Genomic DNA, 19970 nt, shown 5'->3' with positions numbered 1-19970 from the left:
ATTTATTTCGAAGGGGTCGTTATTGACCTACGCCCTACTCTTTTTATTCGATGTGTTGTCTGGATTTGGATCTCACGCTCTGTTTGCTTGTTCACTGGGGGTTTATCTAGTGTCTGGACTTTGCTAGTTGTGGATAATGGGCCTCCTTTTTAACATATTTTCATTCGAATCCCGGCGGTAATTTTTAGAATTCTCCTATTCAGTAGTTGACAGCTGTTGTGGACGATTATCCTACAGACAAGGTAGTACGTAGCCAGTAGCTTGTGGGCTGTCCAAGAGCACAGCAGATTTATATCTTTGATTACCGGTTAGAATGCAACACAACCACCGACAACCATACAGAATAAACCACTAGAATAAATCACTAGAATAACCATTATAATGAAATCATCAAGAAGACCTTTTCTATAAAATATAAATCTATCTATCACCAACCTTGACACCAGCAAATCAAATCATCAATCATAATCAGATCTAGCCCACCTCGTATCGCTACACAGAACCAAATCACACAAGACGGAAAGAAGAAAGAAATAAAATATTAGATCAACAGACCGGCGTCGAATCTTGCGAAGTAACTAACTAAAGAATGGGGTATTCGCTGGCTCGAAACAGCAGTCTTAACTGGCAAGTTGAAACAAAAGAAAGTAGATGGGTATCTAGTTGTGGTTCTGAGAGTTCGATGCAGATGCAGGTAGATCGCAATCAAGATCTGAAAAGTCCAAATCCGATTCCGTCTCGGAGTCCTCCGGCAGCGCCATGTCGCGCGCCATTTCGCCGATCTCGTTCAGTTCTTCCGGCGATAGGACGCGTCCTCCGAGTTGCACGTCGTTGACGTGTACGTTGTACTCGAGCGCTTTCTTCGCCTCCGAGATCAATTCCTCCGTCCAGCCGAGACACCGCTTCAGGCTCTGGTTCATGCGTTGGCTGTCGGCCAGCAGCTCCTGGTGCTTGGCGAGGTCGACGAAGAACCGCTTCTCGTCGCGGGCTTGGTGCCGCGCGTCGTGGTCGGCCAGAGAGTCAGGGGACATGACGCCGTCGTCGGCCGTGGACTCGGAGTCGCTGCAGTCAGACAGCTCTTCGGGCGAGCGGACGGACGAGCGTTCGCTGCCTTCGTCGAGCTCGCTCATGATGGCGAGCGACGTTCCGGACACCGACCGAGTGGACGGCGCCACCGATAACCGACCAGACCGGCTGAGGCGTCGGAATCGGCGCAGTTCGGCATTCTGTTTGCGCATTTCGCGCTCGAGGGTGCGGTTGATCGCGAGGAGAGAGGAGTTGCTGATTTCGAGGTCCATGATCTTGCGCTCCGTGCGCGCCGTCGCGGCGGCGTCGTCCTTCGGCGCCGCGTTCTCCTTCACCGGGCTCTGTTGCGCAGAGGCGTAGGTATCTGCCGACGCGGTCGATCCGTTGCTGAAAATCCGCGGACGGCCGGGGATCGGTTCTGAGGCCAGACCGCTGGCGTCCAGCTTGGCGTCCCCCGGCGAGACGAGGATCGGACTCGGTCGGAGGCCTTCTCGAGGCGAGGTGGCAGCCCCCGGACCGGAGTCCATACTCGACGATTTAAAATGTCGTGGTGTCGATACCGCCGGTCGCGGCGAGAAACTCCCCAGCGGCGGACTTTGCACGCGAGATCCCACCTCCGACGAGCCGTCCTGCGACCCAACCTGCGACCCAACCTGTGACGGGAGCAGCCCGTCGGATAGCCGCGGCGTGGCATGGCCTAACTTCGGGGACATGATGCGTGGCGAGGCGGAGGGCGGCGGCTTGCCAACCACCGATCGAGACAGTCCGGTGGACCGTCGTTTGTAGGCCGTGGACTCTGCCGGTCCCTCTGATTTGGGCTCCTCGGCTCCATTGGCGTAGATGAATGTGGTTTGGGACGGCGGTTTCCCCGGTCGAGGACGAGGGGCAGGAGGCTCTAGCTCAGAGTGGGTGGACCGCGCATCGGAGGCATGGAAGAACATCGGCGAGGCAGACGCACCATCGGAAGCTGAATTCGACCGAGACAGCTGGTGAGGTTCGTTGGTGAAGGCCTTCGGTCTCGTCCTGGCGGGTTCCAGCCTCCCTGCGCGGACTGGACTCCGATCCGCCCGGTATGATCCGACATTCGAGCCGTGATGCACGACGCTGGCCTGCACGAAGGGCTGCGGAGAGTGGCGACCGGTGGAGGACGGGGTGCTGGCGGACGAGACGAAGCCATCTCGCCGGGTGATGCGAGCGCCCGACCGTGGGGTAACGTTGGCACTAAGGAGGGAGTCGGAATCGGGTTTCGAGGGGGTCAGGGAGGACAAGGACGAGGAGGGATCGGAGGGAGCCAATCGTTTGGGCGTGCGGTATCCAGTGGGCGTGGCCAGCTTGGGAGTCAGAGGAGATTTGCTGGACCGGTGGAAGGCAGCGCTGAGGGTGGGAGTGAAGGGTTTGTTGTTTTGTTTATCGGCAGTCATAGTTGCGGGCGAGGGCGAGGGCGAGGGGCGGAAAGGAGAGCGACTTCTCATGGCATTGCGACAGTCCGCGAGGATCTGCAAGCATGATGGCCCGGAGGGAAGACAAGGAGGATCGAGGACTCGGTGCTGAGATATGAAAAAAAATAGACAAGATCAATAAAAGTAGATGCAGGATGAGGATAAGAATAGTCCAACGTGCCAACACCGCCAGACCGGCTTTAGTCTTGGTCTAGTCCCGTTTAGTGCCGTTTGGGTGCGAAAACGTGCCGCTAGGAGTGGGTGGTTCACCGCAAGTATATTATGGAATAGGGGAGGAAGAAAATAGAAAATAAGAAGAAGAAGAAGAAGAGAATAAGTCGAGGCTCGATAGATATTTGTAAAGTCAAGATCCCCGGGATTTCCCAGATTCACTGCATGGGCTGATGCGCCCCATCCGGTTAGCCGTTGCCGCATCCATGGGACGATCTTCGAATATTTTATATGGTAGTATATGATATTCTATACTGTATATGATAGTATATTAGAGTAAGTCATTATAAGTTATCTGAAATTATACACAAATAACCGCTTCTGCCGCGGATCCTCGCCCGTCGCCTTCCTCTTGCGTGGCTGCACCCTGGAAACCGGCTCCTGCGCCCCTTGGACCGCCTCCTTGATGGTCCCCCGAGACAGACAGTAGTCGACGTGGTCGTTGAACACCCGATCATCTGCCGCTTGAGGTCGCGAGCAAATCGGACACTCCCAGGAATCCGGTTCGGGTGCGTCAGCAGGTCCGACATCGTCCGTCTCGTTGGTCGGGTCGGAGACTTCCTGACTGAGCTGCTCCAGCTCGTTCATCTCGTCCTGCCGCTCCTGATGAGCCGCTCGTTCGAAGGCCTCCTCGGTGTTGATTTCTTGCTCCGTGACATCGGCCTCGTCGCCTTTGGGTTCGGCCGGTTTGGATCGAGTGGCCCAGCCGAAGAAGTCGATTCCCCCCTTCTTGGTACTGACCAGGTTGGTGCACCGAAGTCCGAGCAGCCGGAGCTTCAACTGCGGCTGCTCCTTCTCCAGCTTTTCTAGCATGGGTAGAGCGAACGAATAGAGATCTTTGGCGACGCACACAGCGCGCGGGGGCTGGCATTGGCGTGAGAGAACCTCGAAGGTGGCCAGCTTGACTTTGAGCACCAGAGTGCGCCCCTTGAACTGTGTCAATGCCAGATCCTTCTCCAGCTCCTGCGAGATCGACCACAGCTTCTCCCGGAACTCCTCCTTGCTGCCAATCTCGTTGAAGGTGCGCTCCGTGCCCACACTCTTGCGTTCGTAATTCTCCACCGGTTGGATTTTCGTTCTTCCCAGCCCGAGATAGCACTGCGCCAGGAAGTGGAACGCCTTTTCTCCGAAAAGCTTGGTCAACAGCGCACGCTGGGGGTAGATGTCACCGCAGGTCTTGATGCCGATCGCGTCGAGTTCCCGCTCGAACACGCGCCCGACGCCGTTGACTTTGCGCACCGGCAGCTCCTTCATGAACTCCATGACGGTCGCTCGGTCGTTGGGGACCCGGAACTGCCCATTGGGTTTGTTGCGATTGGAGCAGATCTTGGCGATTTTGGCGTTCGCTGCAATGCCCGCGGACACCGACACTTTGGTGTTCTCGAGAACCTCGGCCCTCATGCGGTCCACCACTTCTTCGGGGTCTTGCTGGTTCTCGTTGCAATACGCCGTGATGTTCAGGTACGCTTCGTCAATACTAGCACTCTCGAACAGCGGATCATACTGGGCGAAAATGGCCCGGATTTCCTTGGCTTTGGCGCCGTACTTCTCGTAGTTCTGCGGCAGCAAGACCAGCTGCGGACACAGCTTCTGGGCCACGAACGACGCCATGCCACTGCGCACGCCAAACTTGCGCGCTTCGTAATTACACGTCGTCAGGACGCCTTTGCCGACGGCCATCGGCACGGTTTTAAGTTCGGGGCGATCCAACTCCTCCACAGCTGCGAAGAAGGCATCGCAGTCGACGTGCACGACATACTGCGTCAGATCGCGGGTCAATTCCAGCTCGGCGAGCACCTGATCGGCTCGTCGCAGATCATGCGAGAGATCATGGTTCTCCAGACGTGCTTTTTCTTTCAGGATGCGGTCGATCTTCTCCGTGAGAACCCGATCGCGGGTCTGTTCGTGGTTGAAGAACTTGGACCCTTTGGACGCATTGTAGATAATTTCCGATACCTGATTGTTTAGTCGAGTTCACTCTCAGAGCGGAGGACTCACCTTGCGCTGGTCGACGGCGTCCTGACCCGCCTTGGTCAGAGAGGGTCCCAATAGGGAATATTTCAGCGTCTCGTAGTCATCTTCTGGCTTGGGTGCAGACTCTCCCGAATCTAGCGGAGTCTCATCGATAGGCTCCTCGGCCGGAGGATCCATCGTCGTCCATGGCATTTACCCCGTAGAGCAGTTATTGTAGGAGTCATGCTGACTTCCCAACGAGGCAGATATTGGAACGCCGCATCACGTGAGTTCGCGTCGGCCGTTCACGTGCCGCTGCGGTCTTCGAGTTGCTCCGCCGGATTCTCTTCTATCCATCGCCCCTCATGTGGATTCTGGACTCGGCCGGCGATTTTCTGGGGGGTAAGTATTCTGGGTTGATATTGAGGGGATTGAGCTAATGAGTCAGGGAGGCGCGTGTGGCTGCGACCTGGAAAGAAGTACCTCTTCGGTCGGGTCTTGCAGGATGGAGGTAGGTGATTCTGTCTGTTTCTTTGACTTTGACAAGCTGATCGATTCTGGATAGTACGACACGCCATTTCGAATAACTCCATCTCCCGCAAGCATATGATCATCGAAGTCGCCCCCGTCAAACCGGGTGATGGCGTAAGAGCGTCCCTCATCGTACCGTGCCGTGCTAATGGTTTAGTCGCACATCTACGCAAAGTCGGATATCACCGTCAGCGACGAGGAATCGAAGTGCGGAACCACCGTCGACGGGGAGGATATCAAGGGCAGGAAGATTCAGTTGACGCAGGACGAGCATATCCTGCGACTGGGAAAATACAAGCATGATTTGCGGTGTGTGCAGACAATGGATGCTACCATGATGGATGCTGACCTTACAGAATTAAATGGGAGCCGACCGTCCTCAGCTTTTCCTTCTCCTCGAAAGACCTCAAAACCCACGACCCGCTAGCCCGCGTCCGAAGCCGACTGGAAGATCTCGACATCAAAACCGTCATCCCCTACGTTGTGGACCAGACAACCCATGTGGTGCAGAACAAGCGGAACACAGCCAAGGGGCTCCAAGCGCTGGTCAATGGGAAGCACATTGTGCAGGATTCATATATAGACGCGCTGGTGTACGCCGCGACGCCCAGCGACCTCGATAACCTGGAGTCTCTGTCGCCGTTGGAAGCGGATTTTGACTCGGCCTGGCCGGACCCGACCGAGCATCTTCCGCCGCCGGGCAAAGAGGCTGTCCAGAGACCGAAGGAGGCCTTTGCGCCGAACCCCGACCGCATCAACGTCTTCGAGAGATATACGTTTGTGTTTGGCGACTCGACGCAGTTTGATAATCTACAAGACGCCGTGACGAACGGCCACGGCAAGGCTCTACTGTATCGGATCGAGAATGGCGCCACCACCGCCGAGGAAATAGTACAGTTCATGCGCAATACGGCCGGTCGAAATGGCTTGGGCCGGCGGAGGAGCGGTCCGGGCGGAGTGGTACTCGTCCGCTATCGCGCCAAAAGTCGGTATGAGGACTGGTCACAGGAGCTGAGCGACCAAGTGGCCGCCATAACGGAGCAGCGCGTCATCGAACAGAGCGAATTTCTGGACGCCATCCTGGCCAACGACGCGACGTCGCTGTGCACGGCGCTGGAGCCCGCCAGCCAGGACGTAGAGTCCGTGCCGTCGTCCGAGCCGCCGCAGTCTGCACCTTCCCCTACTGCTGACGTCCAGATGGTGCCGGAATCTCAAGATGAACCCCCCACGCAGGCGTCTACGAAAAGCTCCAAAGGACCCCGTGTGCGCAGCTTCAAAAGCAAGATGAAAGCCTTCGACGACGGCTTCGACATCAACGCCATCCCCGCTTATGCGGACGACGACGCCATCGATCCGGCCCCATCCATGGAGATCGACGCGACCGTGGACCCCCCGACGCAACCCGACAGTACGCCACACGAGGAAGAGGATGTGATGGCAAATCTACTACCCGGCGCTGCGGCAATGAAGCGTCGACGTGCCGAGACGATGAAGAGCGCCGAGCCGGCCTCCCAGGTGAAGTCCGAGGATTCCCCGCGACCCAAGCGTCAGAAACTCGACATCCGAGAAGCCGCCCGGCAACACCGAGAAGCGGAGGATGCGCAGCGTCTGAAACGTCAAGAGGAGACTACCTCGCTACAGGATTCCCTGAAGGATGCCAACGTGGAGCAGCTCAAAGGGCTGGCGATCGTGGAGGAAATGGAGGTCCCGTCGCGCCGGGACGCCGACCGCGACACCCGCTGGGACGATCGATGGAATGGGCGCAAGAACTTCAAGAAGTTCCGGCGCAAAGGCGACGGGGGGGCGCCTCGGCATCGCATCCAGACGGTGATCGTGCCCTTGGAAGAGGTGACGCGCAAGGATTTCGGCATCGGCGAACACTACTGGGTCAGCAGCAAGCCGACCGAGCGTAGTCAAGCGGAAAGCCGTGCTGCGAGCCACGGCGACAGTCATCGCAATAGCGTGGTGAGCCAGGAAGGCCAAGACGGCCAGGAGCCAGAGTCCGCGCCGTCGGTGGCTCGGACGGAGACGCCAGCGCCGCGAAGTCAGAAACGACTTCGCCAGGAGCGAGACAGCGACAGCGAGGATGAGATGCGGTTCCGATTCCGACGGCGGCGATAGACCCAGAATGTTGCTGGCAGGTGGAGAGAGCCGAATAACGCTGCGGGTCCGCCCACATTTTAGCAGTTGGTCTGGCCTTCGCTTGGCTCTGGGCAGCAGGGGGGAATTCATGAGTATGGAGGATTGAGGACGTGATTCCAAGTAGCGAGAGATCGACTATCGACTGTTGATTATCGACTACCGCGAGTATCGACAGGGTAGAGCCTAGAGTCCAGAGTCCGATGTGAGGAGTCGATAATTCCTCCAGCGTTTATTGAAAACTCCTCGCGATGACGTCGTACAGTCCGAGGGGAGTCGATAGTCGGTTTCACGGGTTAATTAATTTGTTCCCTGGCCTCATTGACGAGATATTATTAGAAGCGATCTCAGTAGATTCTCGATCGGCGGCGGTTTCACGACGCAGAATTAATTGATTGCGTCCGGAAAGGTTTGCCTGTTCAGCTGAGCGGAGAAAACCTTTTGGTTTGGATTTCCCATTTTCCCATCTTTGGGTCTGATTTTCTTTTTCTTTTTTTTCTTCTCGCCTGACTTTCTTCTCTCTGGTCTCCTCCTTTCCTTCTTCCCTCCCTCCCTCCATCCATCTGCTATCCACTATCGATCATCCCTTGACTGCATTCTATCGCATCGTCATCCCTACTGCCCGACTGCCTAATCCCCTCCGCCATGGACCACGCTGGCTGGTGATTTCCTGCTCTTCGCTGTCCCTCGACAGGTTCGCCGTCCTTATTTTTATCTGCTTTCGATCCCGTCGTCGCTCTCCGTCTGCCCATCTGTCATACGACCGTTTTCCTTTCTCTCGCTAGGTGCGTTCCGCCCCTGGTCGCTCTTCACCCCATTCCCTCATTCCCTCATTCACTTCCCCATTTTCACTTCAGTCCATTCCATATTAATTTATTTTAACCTCTTTCATCTACTCTAGTCTTACGTTACGATTTACGATTCCTGATACCTATTTGATATTACTTTCCTCCGTTTAGATCCCCACACGTTATCCGCTCGCCCCCCATGATATCCACTATTCCTCCTCCCCGTCCCGTCTCGGTCAATTCGCTGGCAAGAGCGTCGGTCTCCAGCATCGCATACTCCAAATCCTCCAACCGATGCACCAGCGCCGAATACCAGGCTCACGATGACCCCTCTCCGCCCCTTCCTCCGCCTTCCGCCCCTGGTCAGCTGGCCTGCCAGTCGCCCGTCGATACCGACATGGACGAGGCCCTCGTCAATTTCGACGCCCTCGAGACCGCCTCCGTTCAGCCAGAACTGCAGTTTGAGAACCTGCCCACAGAGATCCACGAGGCCATTCTCGATTATTTATTTGGCGAGCGGACGTCCGCTCTGACCACCGCTGGGCCCGGCAAGCCGTCTGCGCGGAGTTGGAATAAATCCCTGCGTCACCCGCGCCGTAAGGCGCTATCAAATCTATCGCTGATCTCGCCGATATGGAGGTCATTGGTGCAGGAGCGAATCTACAGACACAGTTAGTTCATCACCTTGTTGACTAGACGCAGATCTAACCTGAACAAGTCAAAATCAAGGGTACTACAGAGGAGCTGGCCGGCTGTGCTCATTGGTTTTCCTTGCACCCTCATCTCGCGCCGTACGTCCGTCAGATCGAGATGTGGATCCCGGTCTGGGGAAAGCGGGCGACCAAAAACGTCCTGCAGCAGATTCCTTCGCGTCGTTACCACGGATGGGAGGGCACCGTCGAATGGGCCGACGTGGCCGGCACCCGGACAGACGACTCCGATCCTCCTAATCGCGGCGGCGACTATAAATATCACTACGCCAGTCACAACGCGACGCTGGCCGAGATCTTCAGCCATGTCAAGAGCTGCTTCCCCGAGGCCCGCATTCTGACGCTGGAAGGAGGTCACTGCAAGAGACCCCCCATGATCCACCACTTCCGCGACGACCCCGCCGGCGTGTCGGGCCAGGCCCTCCCCTGTCTGCCGGACATCCAGGCGTTCGTCATGCGCGGCGCCTGGAACATCATGCGCAGCCCGCAGCATTGGCAGACGCTGTCGAACGCCCTGCCGGGCCTGCGGGAGTGGCATTGCGCCTACGCCAAGCCCAAGGTCGAGGGATACGACACCATCGCGTCCATTCTGCGCCGGCTGCCCTCGTCGCTGGTGCACGTCAACATCAGTCTCGAGGGGTTTTACAACAAGGACAATTCGCAATCCAGCTGGCTTGGCGAGGGGATCAACGTGCAGCATCTGTGTCGGCTGCTGGGCGACGTGGCGCCGCGGCTGGAGTCGCTGGCCTTTACGGGGAATATCTGCGCCTCGATGTTCCAGTCCACGCGGGCGATGTCCCAGCAGACGCTCTTTTCGTCCAAGTCGAAACTGAAATCCCTCGACCTGGTGGTCAAAACCTGCTGTCGCGAGAAACGGACGGGCTCGCCCAGCAGTCTTCCCTTCTTCGACGACTTCTCCGGCATCACCAACCTCAACTTCATCCGCTCGTTCGAGAACCTGGTCGTCGGCGCCGTCCACAGCCTCCGTCTGCACCAGGACCTCGACTACATGCGCATCCGCTTCATCGACCTCGACTCGGCCTGCCCGCCGCTGAACCCGTACTTCCAGCTGGTCGGCAACGAATGCTGCGGTCTCTGGAGCGAGAGCATCCTCGAGACGCTGCACGAGTCGCGTCCGCAGGCGCAATTCGTCGAACTGTCCGACGGGATCTATCCGCAGTATGGACCCAACCACCAGATCGTAGGCGCCGTGTATCCGCGCACCCGGCCACTCAGTATTCACGCGTCGACGTATAAGATCATTGCCGACGTATCCAAACCTTGATCGGATGGATACTAGCCATATTTCGATACCCTACCTCTCTCACATACGACTAAAATACGACTAAAACAATTCATCAGATCATCAGGTCTAGCAGTCATTCTTGTGTCGCTGTCTATCAATATCAGTATCAGTTTCTCAACCGAGTTACGAATAATATTATTTGATCGATCATCGTTAGATTGATAGCGCCTCGGACAATATATCATCATCATTAGTATCTGGTATTTAGTGTCGGGACTGTCGGGGCAGACAGTAGTCAGTCAGAATGGATGAATGAGAATTGATGAATGACTGAATTTAATGACAGTAAACAAATGAGCGGATCTGCGTTCCCACTATGAAACAGTCAAAATACTGTGCCTTTCCACTTATTCCAACAAGATCTTCTACAGTTGTAGTTGTAGATCATGATTGGGTCAGACCCACTCTGGACATTCATCAGCCTCCGGGCTACAGAGCCAACCACCTCCCAAGACCATTGAATAAATACCAAGATGGCCACCACACTAGCACTGGGCCATCAGCTCAAGGGCACAGCTGGATTCTACACTGTCAAGAAGCAACTCCAGGAAAACGTCTGGTCCGCAATGTACATACCCCCTAGTTCCATTCCCCTCGCAACTCGACTCTCCTATATATACCATTAGTACTAGACTATACTAACCCTGACATCTAGAACTCCTCACAACGAGACCGTCATCGTCAAGAGCGTGAGACACTTCCGTCTCCAGAATGAATGCGACGTCCTTCGTCAGTTCCAACACCGCTCGCCATACCTCCGTCCGCTTCTTGATGACATCGAGGATCCCCCGGCTCTTATCCTCAAACATCTGGACGATGATCTCCTGCACGCATCCAACTGCACTCGACTCTCTCGACTAGAAGTGAAACATGTCGCACGGAGAGTCCTCAAGGCATTGACTGTCCTACACGCAGACGGCTACGTTCACACCGGTACACAACCAGCATCATACCTACCTACCTTACCTCCCTTTGAATCCAACCCACCAGTGCACTAACAGAAAACCAACAGACATCAAACCAAGCAACGTGCTCGTGAACTACCAACAGGGTGAATCCCAACTCCGCTTCAGCACCATCCAACTCTCCGACTTCGGCACTACCGTCCACAAGAACTCCCCCTACGCAGAAAACGGCGACCCCATCGGGACACCGATCTTCAGGAGCCCCGAAGCGCAATTACAACTGCGCTGGGGCACCGAAACTGATATCTGGTCGTTTGGCGCCATGGTCAGTACATACATGCATTTTCCATCCCGCCGTCCGACTTTTGATACTAATACTTGTCACACGTACACCAGCTCATAACCCTCCTCTACGGTGAAGGCTTCCACATCTTCAAACCCGACGTGCCTGCCTCCGACGACTCCTACGACTTGGAAATCCTCATGAAGCAGCACCGTTGCTTCGGGCCGTTTCCGGCGTCGTATGCGGACATCGCGTCGCGGGATCGACTCGCCGTGTTGACGTGGGTTATGCAGAATAGTCCGGCCGAGACGCTGAAGCCGTTTCATCTCACGACGGAGAATGAGATTGCGGCTGAGGATAGGGAGTTTATATGTAAGATTATGAAGCTTGATCCGAGGGAGAGGATGACTGCGGAGGGGCTTTTGGGGGATGCGTGGTTGGGTTGATGTTTGGTTTTGGGAGGAGGATGTATGATGGGGTTAACTAGGTAATAGGACTGTGTGAAAGGTTGAATAGACATAGATATTATTGGATAGAGATGGATGCTTTAGTCCCTACCTCCCTCCCTTCCTCTCATATATCGATCTACAGATCTATGTCATACCCTCTCAAACCAGCTCAGCTCACCATCCACATACCAGCATAACCAGCACCACCCAATAACAAGAGCAACGAAATAGAAAGACTAAACACCCCCAACATCCCTCACAATAACCTCCAACAACCAAACGTTCACCGCGAAGAAGCCCAACCCGGCAAGATAAAGTCCCGGCACGAAACTCGACACGCCTAGGAATTCAAGAAGATAGCCTTGTTGGAGCCAGAGGGCCTGCATATCGTCTCATTAGTTTCTGATGTACCTGGTGAGGTTAAGGGTAGGAGAGAGGACGAGTACACGGAATATGTACTGTGGAAAAGAGAGATAAGGAAGAGAGACTAACCTGACCGAGAACCCATAGTCCAATCGCTAGCAGACCTAGTTTCGGGTTCTGAAGCAAAGAGGAGCTGGGCAGATAGAAGGGCAGGAAAACGAGGTACCAGAGGAAATACTAGTCATAACCCTTGGTTAGAAACAAACATCCCATGAATAACCCCAACATCCCCATTTTCCACACAAAAAAGGCGAGGGAAGGCGAGAGACACATACCTGACTCGTACAAACCTTATTAAACGTCACAAACGCAAACGTCTGCGCCAGCATCGCCCCCGCCAGACTCTTCTTCCCCAGGACCAGCGGAATCGCCACGACAGACAGGAACAGCTGCGGGATGAAGGCCAGAGATTCGAAAGAGCCGTGCACTGCCTCCGGTCCTGTGCCTCCAGCAGCAGACAGATACAGCAAGGTACTGTAGGGCGAGAAATTATGCCGATGGTCGATGCGCGTAAGATGGTGGAGGTAGGTATGGTGCAGGAACGGATATCCGTAGAGGATATACATTGAGAGGTTGAGGGCCGAGAAGGTCGCCAGCGCGGTGAGAGTGAGTTGCACGCGCGAGGGCGTCAGGAAGGTGGAGATTTGCGCGATCAGACCCTCTTTCTCTTTCCCTTTCTCTTTCGCTGCTCTAGTCCCAGACGCGGGCTGGGACGGGGCCTTGGACTTGGACTGCACTGGGGACCTGATGGATTCCTCCCTCTCCCCATCCAACCACCACACCACGGCGGCGCCGTATATAAACGGATAAATCTTAAAATGCACGCTCAAGCCCAACAGGACCCCCGCGAGAGTCACCCTCCCCCTAAGAACCGCCCACAGCAGGGCCACAACCAACACACAAAGCAACCCTTCCGAGCTCCCCCTGGTACTAATATTAGCAACCATGGGGTTCAGCAACCAGACGGACGCGTATTTGCGCGCGCACGCAGCATCCATGCCATAGGACGAGGACATCAGAGACTTCGCGATCAGCCAGCCCGCGAGGACATCCGACATTGCGAAGAGGGCTTTTCCGAACAGGAAAAACAGGCCACCCGCGCCTGGCCAGGACGTCGGGATCAGAAGCCAGGCCAGCAGAGGCGTGTAGCGGTAGGTGTCTCTGGCGTAGGGCGAGGCGCCGCGGGAGACGTAGCGCGCGGCGTCGGTGAACACCATGTAGTCGATGTCGGTGTATTTGACGGCGGAGTGGGCATCTTGCCAGGCGCCGTAGATGAGGAGGATGGTCCGTAAGGCGATGGCAGAGCCGTAGACTAGTGATGGGCGCTGGAAGAATGAGGGAAAAGCCATGGTGACTTTTGGGTTGATGGTGCTTAGCGACGCATCAGTTTGGGTGAGTTTTATCTTATGTGCTCGGTGAATACGGGTGGAGTCGGGTTTAGACCGCCATGGACGCTGAAGCGCTCAATTCTCCGAGTTTATGATCAGTTCAGGTTGTATATCAAGTTATGTTCGGATGAAGCGTGTTGTTTCGCTGATTAGTCATCTATTGTCAGTCACATGACTTACATCGAGGGCTTTTTCTCTCCATACGCCATATGTTCATTAAATTATTCAAAGAGAATGATAATAATCGTATTCATTTAACTCCGCTGCTAATATCCATATCGTATCAACGAAAGACCAAGCCCCCATGTTGGAGCTGGACGCCGACGGCAGACAATATATACAAATCCAGTCCATATCCCAGTCCCAACCATTCTGTACATCACGTCGTATATGCATTCGCTCGTAACGATTGACTGAACGAAATAAACAAATCAGACAATACGTGGGGAATCAGTAGAAGGAAAAAGAAGAAAAAAAGGCAAAGAATAAACAGGCAAATGCCAAGCCATAAACTAGGAAATGATATTCCTGAATCCTGCTAGTAAAATGCCAGCGGAGGGTTCGGGAAATAGGTGGAGTCGCTCATCCCGAAAAACGCTGACGCGTTGCTGCCGTACTTCAGTCCCTTGTCATCAAATGGATTGGTCTCCGGCGAGCAGTCGAGATCAGCAACCCCAGGCCACAGACTGCTGTCGCTCCAGCTGAGGAAGTCCCAGAGCTGCTGACCAGCCGAGTCATCCATGAACGACGGCGCAAAAGGATCCGTAAAGCTGACCTCGTTGGCCACCATCGTTCCCCGGCCGAACTCGTTCTGCGAGGGAAGAATCGCTGGAGCGACCCCCGAGACAATGCTATCTCGCGGGGTGGCATACTGACCGTTCATGTCGGTCATTTCCGGGCCGCGTTTACTGGCCTCGAAAATGCGGGCGACGGCATCAAGGGTTCGCTTGGCGGTCGGGCTCCAGGGCTGCAACCGCGCCAGAATGAGCATCGCCATTTCGACTTGCCCCTGACACGATTCGATGCTCGCTCTGGGGTCGCTGGTAGTGTTGTCATTCAGGAAGAGTCCCAAGAGCGGTACCATCGTTGCCTGGAACAGCAGCCAGACAGCATTCCAGCCCGACATCCCGTGCGACTGCGCCGTCGAGGAAATGTCTGAAATGGTGGCCTCAGCGATCTCTCGACATCGCTCGATTGAGGTCCGTTCTTCAGACCGCAACGCGATGTAGGGAACGCGACGCATAGCATAGCTCAGCAGCGTTGGCCGGTACAGCAGCATGCGTTGGTTGAGGTAGCGCCATTTCATCACCGTCCTTGCGACCGCAATGGACTCCGAGCATGGCTCATGATCCTTCAGAATGTACGGGAGATTCTCGTACCATTCCAGGAGCTGGTTATCGAAATGAAACATTTCATGGTGTCTCGTCAATGGCGACACAGCCAGGACTTCCTGGATCTGTGTAGCGATCTTGCAGAACCGAACGTTTTCAAGTAGAGGGAGGATGTCGAGTACGTTTTCCTACCAGTTGTTAGTTTCAAAAAGAGAATATGATATATCAGGTGGACATACTGATTCTCGACAATGGGGCAGCTTGACCGTGATGGTCGGGCCAAACCGGCCCATGCTTGGACGACCAAGAGTCATCCCGCCCCAAGTGTCCATGCAGAACAGCGACCACCACACTCGCCGCTTGAGGTCCGCAGACGAGATATTCTGCTTCTTCGGACTATCCGAGGTCTCTGAAAACTCCTTGTGGAACCCCAAGGCGGCAGCCATGCGCAGTGCTGCTCCCATCAGACTGTACGCCAAGTTTGGCTGGCTGATGTAGTGCAGATAATAGCCACCCAGAAGACCCAGGGTCTGGATGGTTTCCATGTGGGAGGAGCCCAGCGACTCCAGGCTCACGTACCTTTTACACCGTGCATAGTATGTTTTGTGCGAAACGTCGTCCGCCGTGCCCGCTGCTATGCTGCCCAAGGCAAAGACAATGTTCAGCAGCCCGAGCCAACGATCGTCTCTCCGCCGACCGGAGACGTAGGTCTCGCGGAAGCACTGTTCATCCAGCATGGGAACGAACGGATGGAAATATGTGAAATAGGCGTCGAGGAGTTGTTGGTCGGTAACTTGCAATTGGGGTTGCGGGGGCGTTTCGGGCTGTGCTTGGGATGATCCCCAGGTCTGGGTATCTGAAAGAGGAGGAGGGGGAGGATAGTCCATGGCCGACTCCTGGCGGTTGACGGCCGGAGTGCGAGAGAAGTAGCCCAGACAGCCAGGGTCAAGCCAGACGATCACTTTGAGCACGGCGTTGATGGAAGAGACGCCCAAGTATGAGGAGGCCTGTCGGGCGGAGAGGGAAAGGGCGTTGACATCGTCAGAAATGCCGTTGGCCATCTCCGCACCGCCCAGATTGCGCGCGTTGGAATCATCAGGCATTGTTTGGAGCGACTCGAGATTGCCATCTTCATTGGACATGGGCGACACATGGGCGTCAACCGAGGCAGAAGTAGCCGGGGACGCTGGATGATGGGGCGGTGGCACCTGAGCATGCACCGGCGACGAACCCTTGCCCATTAGCTCCACGAGCTTCTCGCGTGGCAAATTGAGCAGGGTCTCCGGTGCCACCGTGGGGAAGAGCTTCTCGAGAATACTGCGGTATTCATCGAGAGTAGTAGAAAGTTTCTCCACATGTCTGTTCCAAGGATGTGGTAAGCCATGATGGTTTCCTCTCTTTCTGTCAATAAAACAGATCAGGGGAAGGGAACACACCTCCGAGATGGCCGAGGGTCCGAATAATGACACTGATCCGCCTTCTTATACCATCTGCACGCCTCGCAAGGCTTCTCTCCGTCACACTTGATCTTTCGATGTCTGCAGGATGTACAGGCGCGAAGAGTCGTAACGCGCCGACCGACCGACGGCTGACGTTCGTTGCGACCCCGGGTTTGGATTAAACCCGTGGGGTTCTCGAATCCCTCGAATGTATGGAACATGGTCAGGGATCTGCTTGCTGGGATTTCTTTTGTCTCAATGTCAACCCGGGGAGAAGGTCGCTCAGCTAGGGATCATTCAAGGGTCCCAAGTCAGCCTGCATAGGCCATTCGGTGAACCGAATAGTTCAGAGCAGCAGCTGGAATGTAACGAACTTCAGGGATGATGAGGCAGGCAGGATCAATAGTACCACCGCCAGCAGCGGTAGTAGTCAATAATAGTAACAGAGCAGCAGCCAGAAACGAATCTAACCCAGCGGAGAAATCGCCACCGTTCAGCGGAGCTGCAGGGCAATCAACAGGCCTGCAGAGTCGGTAATATGGCGCGGTGAGCCGGTTGAGGATTTCAAAAAAGGAAGAAACAGGCAGCTTAAGAAGCAAACATGTCTGGAATATAAGATCCACCCGGATGAACAAGAGCGAGAAGAGGAGTGTTTAGGAGTCAAACAAGTCGGCAGGAAAAAAGAGCAATGATGTGCACGGAGATCCAACAGGAAAAAATAAAAGAAAATCCAATAAATCCAGGAAAATAATAACGGCAGGAAATAATCCCCAAAAATTAATTGCTAGGGCAGGCGGCCAACGAACTAACCCCGATTGAATTAAGTCCACTGGACTCACTTTGGATGGAGGCCAGGAAAATAAATCGATTCCCACTTGCCAGCGCGGCCAATACGAATGCATCCTGGGATTCGTATTTCGTCCAGCGTAGGACTCCGAACCAACTGGCCCAGTCCCTGAGAGATCGTCGCCCGACCATCATCTCGCTCGTCGCTTCCCCCGCATTCCTCGGGGCTGGATGCATTAATTCAGATTAATCCCTTCATGCAAGCACTGGTGAGTCTGACCAGGCGCTCGCCTTTGCTTGTCTGGATGAAATGAACCCGGCGGTTAGCGTGAACAACACCGGCACTTCTGTTAGGCTGTCGCCGTTTTCCCGGTCCTTCTGACCGCGTCTTTCGCCGCTGCTGGTTGGTTCTAATTTAACCAGGGATCACGGCCAAGAGCTCCAGTCTGCAATGCGATTGGGACGCCCGCATATTAGGGTACCTGGGGGGAAAGCCTCGGAGATGACTCGTCCACTGCCGGTACTCCCTCGCGTCCTCGGTCATTTCTCATCGCGGAGAATTTCTGCTGACGAGAGTACTAAATTTGAATTTCCCCAGGTTTTCGCTTGTCCTATCTGATACCCCGTCCGGCTCATGCGCCCCCCATCACTCCAGTCGATGGCAGAGGTGTTCGCAGCCCCCGTCTACAATGGCGCCCAATTCTTACATGGATGAGGCAAAATGACGCTGGGCCCTCTCTGGTGGACTTGCCGTCTGCAAGTATCGCGGAAAAGGGCCCTGCAGGTCTACCGGAGGCAGACAACTTCCGACTGCAGGCAGATCCGGGAAATTGCGCCTGGCAAATGTGCTGAGGAATTCATTCCTTGCATAGCTTTTTCCATACGCCCCACAACGTGATGGGCGCGTGCCGCTGCAGAAAGACGCACCGATCAAATCAGGTCTCTCAGGTACCGGGAAAAGTGGCAACGGTCCCTCCACCGTGTAGACTCCACCGCGACGACCGCGCCTCAATTCCTTTCTACAAAAGGATGGCTGCAGACCTCAATGCTCGTACCTACAGAAGGAATCAATGATCCTGACCTGCCGTCGGAGATATCCCGGGCGAGAAAACCCGCTCTTCGAAGATCTCTGTATACCATCCTGGTCCTCATCCGTGGGTGACCGGCCAACTCGAGAAGGTGGCATTCTGCCCGTAAGTCCAAGCGTCTAGTGTTGCCTAGGACACGCTGGCATTGGTGGTTCAATCCGTTTTTCCTCCGTATGCAACCCGACTCCGACTAGGGTTCGGCAGGCTATTAGATTAGCAGAAGAATACTGAGGGGGTTCATTTACCCAGAAAAGGTCGGACGTCTTCCAATCGGCAGGTGGGACCCCGCGTACAATATCAATTAATAGAACCAAGTCTTGGATGACCACGCAAGCGATTCCATTGAGTCGGAGAATTGACATGCAGTGACTTGCAAGCATTAAGATGGTTCCCCTCCCGCACCTCACTGCCACTTCTTCATTCTGGCAAAGTCGAAGTCGGGGGTGGTGAGACTTCACGGCATCCGGATCGATCGGAGGTCTAACACCCAGACCAGAAGTGATTTGTCGGATCGAAGAAGCAGCGAAAGAGAATGGAATAAGATTGAAAAGGACAGGTAGTCCAAACTCTCACGTCGACGCCGATTCGGGATCATCCGAACCTTCTCAGCGCATTGGGCACCTCGTCCAGGAGATTCGCCCCGGTGTCTCCGGACGGTTAGAATTAACCAGTGGCGTCGATCGTTAAGAGCCAAATTTATTGCAAGGACCCACAACGTGATCAGACGGGTTGGGAGGGAAGCGGACTTGCCAAGAATGAGACATTTTTCCATCAGATGTCTGCTCCGCCATGTGAAAATAGAACGTAGCCCTGTCAATCTAAGTTCGGGATATGAAGGACCACGGGCTGACCAATGCCTGAGAGGGAAGGGAAGGGAAGGGGGAGGAAAAATGATGGTACGATGAGGGGCAGCGCGGCCAGGGTCGAATAATCACCCTGGAAGATTTAGGCTGTCAGACCATTTCTAGCGCCCTGGTAAGAAAGGAAATGCCTCCAAGCGACCCTGGACTACTGCGACCAGGGAGGGGGGGGATTAGTGGCAAAACCGAATAGAGGGGCATTGATCGGTTCCCAGGTCGAAAAGATCCATTTCTGCTGTAGGCTCCAGACGGGAGAAAAGACGTACGATCTTTGCGTCTGCCCATGGGTCCTGTCTGAGACGAGGCAGGGATTTTGTCATCACCATATTTCGTATGTTGGTTATGGCCCACAACCTTCAACAGGCAACTCAACCACGACCTCAGGCCAACTGAAAGTGACAAGGAATAATCCTCGCGCAGGGAAATGGGTCTGATTATGCAAACATGGGAAAAAAGAAGGACCGACTGAAGCGAGACGAACGGGTGTCAGGAGACATCCATCACAGGGCGCAGCGAAAGAGAGTCAAAGCTCAGAATGCTACCCTAATCAAGGGTTTGTAAAGATCGCAAAACTCAAAATGGCAGCAGGAACCAAATGAAGGCACGCAGGCTATTGGAGGGCGGGAGCACAGGCACGACGAACGGTGATATTTAGAGTCGTCCAGTTGCACCACCTCAGAGGGCCGACCACAACGGAGTCCGGGAAAAGGATATTCCTCTCCCAAAAGAGAGCTAGACGGGGTGTTTTCCGTGTCTAAAGAGAGACAAGGGCCGGGAGGAGAGGCACCGGCGGTTTTAGAGTGCGGGAGAAAGAGGCCGGTGCCAGTTTGACTTTGGGAACAGCCCGGGGATCTTTCCTTTTGGGATGCTGAGACAAGCCGAAGTCGTGGACGGG

At 54.9% G+C, this 19970-nt stretch overlaps 7 protein-coding genes across 7 annotated transcripts; 3 read left to right on the top strand and 4 right to left on the bottom strand.

The window, feature by feature from the left end:
- Positions 1 to 376: 376 nt before the first annotated feature.
- On the bottom strand, positions 377 to 2798 carry P170DRAFT_433522 (uncharacterized protein). The gene has a single exon (XM_024848508.1). It carries the CDS (start codon positions 2445 to 2447, stop codon positions 660 to 662), a length of 1788 nt encoding a protein of 595 aa, XP_024706921.1. The 5' UTR covers positions 2448 to 2798; the 3' UTR covers positions 377 to 659.
- Positions 2799 to 2987: 189 nt separating this feature from the next.
- On the bottom strand, positions 2988 to 4847 carry P170DRAFT_443794 (Y-family DNA polymerase; the record flags this gene model as incomplete). The annotated part of the gene is made up of 2 exons (XM_024850585.1): positions 2988 to 4652; positions 4695 to 4847. The coding sequence occupies 2 exons, from the start codon at positions 4845 to 4847 to the stop codon at positions 2988 to 2990; spliced, it is 1818 nt and encodes a 605-aa protein (XP_024706920.1).
- Positions 4848 to 5008: 161 nt separating this feature from the next.
- Positions 5009 to 7746, top strand: P170DRAFT_487772 (DNA damage response protein RcaA). The gene is made up of 5 exons (XM_024853962.1): positions 5009 to 5055; positions 5102 to 5160; positions 5215 to 5294; positions 5338 to 5489; positions 5537 to 7746. Exons 1-5 carry the CDS (start codon positions 5015 to 5017, stop codon positions 7299 to 7301), a joined length of 2097 nt encoding a protein of 698 aa, XP_024706919.1. The 5' UTR covers positions 5009 to 5014; the 3' UTR covers positions 7302 to 7746.
- A 560-nt stretch (positions 7747 to 8306) lies between these two features.
- On the top strand, positions 8307 to 10102 carry P170DRAFT_422609 (uncharacterized protein; the record flags this gene model as incomplete). Its single annotated transcript, XM_024847449.1, has 2 exons — positions 8307 to 8778; positions 8826 to 10102. The coding sequence occupies 2 exons, from the start codon at positions 8307 to 8309 to the stop codon at positions 10100 to 10102; spliced, it is 1749 nt and encodes a 582-aa protein (XP_024706918.1).
- A 5-nt stretch (positions 10103 to 10107) lies between these two features.
- On the top strand, positions 10108 to 11757 carry P170DRAFT_487731 (putative serine/threonine protein kinase; the record flags this gene model as incomplete). The annotated part of the gene is made up of 4 exons (XM_024853961.1): positions 10108 to 10691; positions 10779 to 11056; positions 11136 to 11357; positions 11450 to 11757. Exons 1-4 carry the CDS (start codon positions 10597 to 10599, stop codon positions 11755 to 11757), a joined length of 903 nt encoding a protein of 300 aa, XP_024706917.1. The 5' UTR covers positions 10108 to 10596.
- Positions 11758 to 11831: 74 nt separating this feature from the next.
- Positions 11832 to 13663, bottom strand: P170DRAFT_376194 (glycosylphosphatidylinositol-alpha 1,4 mannosyltransferase I). The gene is made up of 3 exons (XM_024845356.1): positions 12459 to 13663; positions 12253 to 12360; positions 11832 to 12140 (listed from the first exon to the last, which is right to left on the bottom strand). The coding sequence occupies exons 1-3, from the start codon at positions 13530 to 13532 to the stop codon at positions 11997 to 11999; spliced, it is 1326 nt and encodes a 441-aa protein (XP_024706916.1). The 5' UTR covers positions 13533 to 13663; the 3' UTR covers positions 11832 to 11996.
- Positions 13664 to 14109: 446 nt separating this feature from the next.
- P170DRAFT_471545 (putative C6 transcription factor) lies at positions 14110 to 16562 on the bottom strand (the record flags this gene model as incomplete). Its single annotated transcript, XM_024852851.1, has 3 exons — positions 14110 to 15090; positions 15142 to 16261; positions 16339 to 16562. The coding sequence occupies 3 exons, from the start codon at positions 16560 to 16562 to the stop codon at positions 14110 to 14112; spliced, it is 2325 nt and encodes a 774-aa protein (XP_024706915.1).
- Positions 16563 to 19970: the final 3408 nt, after the last annotated feature.

This window comes from Aspergillus steynii (assembly GCF_002849105.1).
Source record: "Aspergillus steynii IBT 23096 chromosome Unknown P170scaffold_2, whole genome shotgun sequence".
Classification (NCBI taxonomy): Eukaryota; Fungi; Ascomycota; class Eurotiomycetes; order Eurotiales; family Aspergillaceae; genus Aspergillus; species Aspergillus steynii.
This window is presented reverse-complemented; position numbering and strand designations above follow the sequence as displayed.

Coding starts and splice junctions, on each gene's coding strand:
- P170DRAFT_433522 (XM_024848508.1), bottom strand. CDS start 2,447: ATGACTGCCGATAAACAAAACAACAAACCCTTCACTCCCACCCTCAGC.
- P170DRAFT_487772 (XM_024853962.1), top strand. CDS start 5,015: ATGTGGATTCTGGACTCGGCCGGCGATTTTCTGGGGGGTAA. Junction 5,161..5,214: donor TCGGGTCTTGCAGGATGGAG/GTAGGTGATTCT, acceptor GATTCTGGATAG/TACGACACGCCATTTCGAAT. Junction 5,295..5,337: donor CCGTCAAACCGGGTGATGGC/GTAAGAGCGTCC, acceptor CTAATGGTTTAG/TCGCACATCTACGCAAAGTC.
- P170DRAFT_376194 (XM_024845356.1), bottom strand. CDS start 13,532: ATGGCTTTTCCCTCATTCTTCCAGCGCCCATCACTAGTCTACGGCTCT. Junction 12,361..12,458: donor ATAAGGTTTGTACGAGTCAG/GTATGTGTCTCT, acceptor GGTTATGACTAG/TATTTCCTCTGGTACCTCGT. Junction 12,141..12,252: donor GACTATGGGTTCTCGGTCAG/GTTAGTCTCTCT, acceptor GACGATATGCAG/GCCCTCTGGCTCCAACAAGG.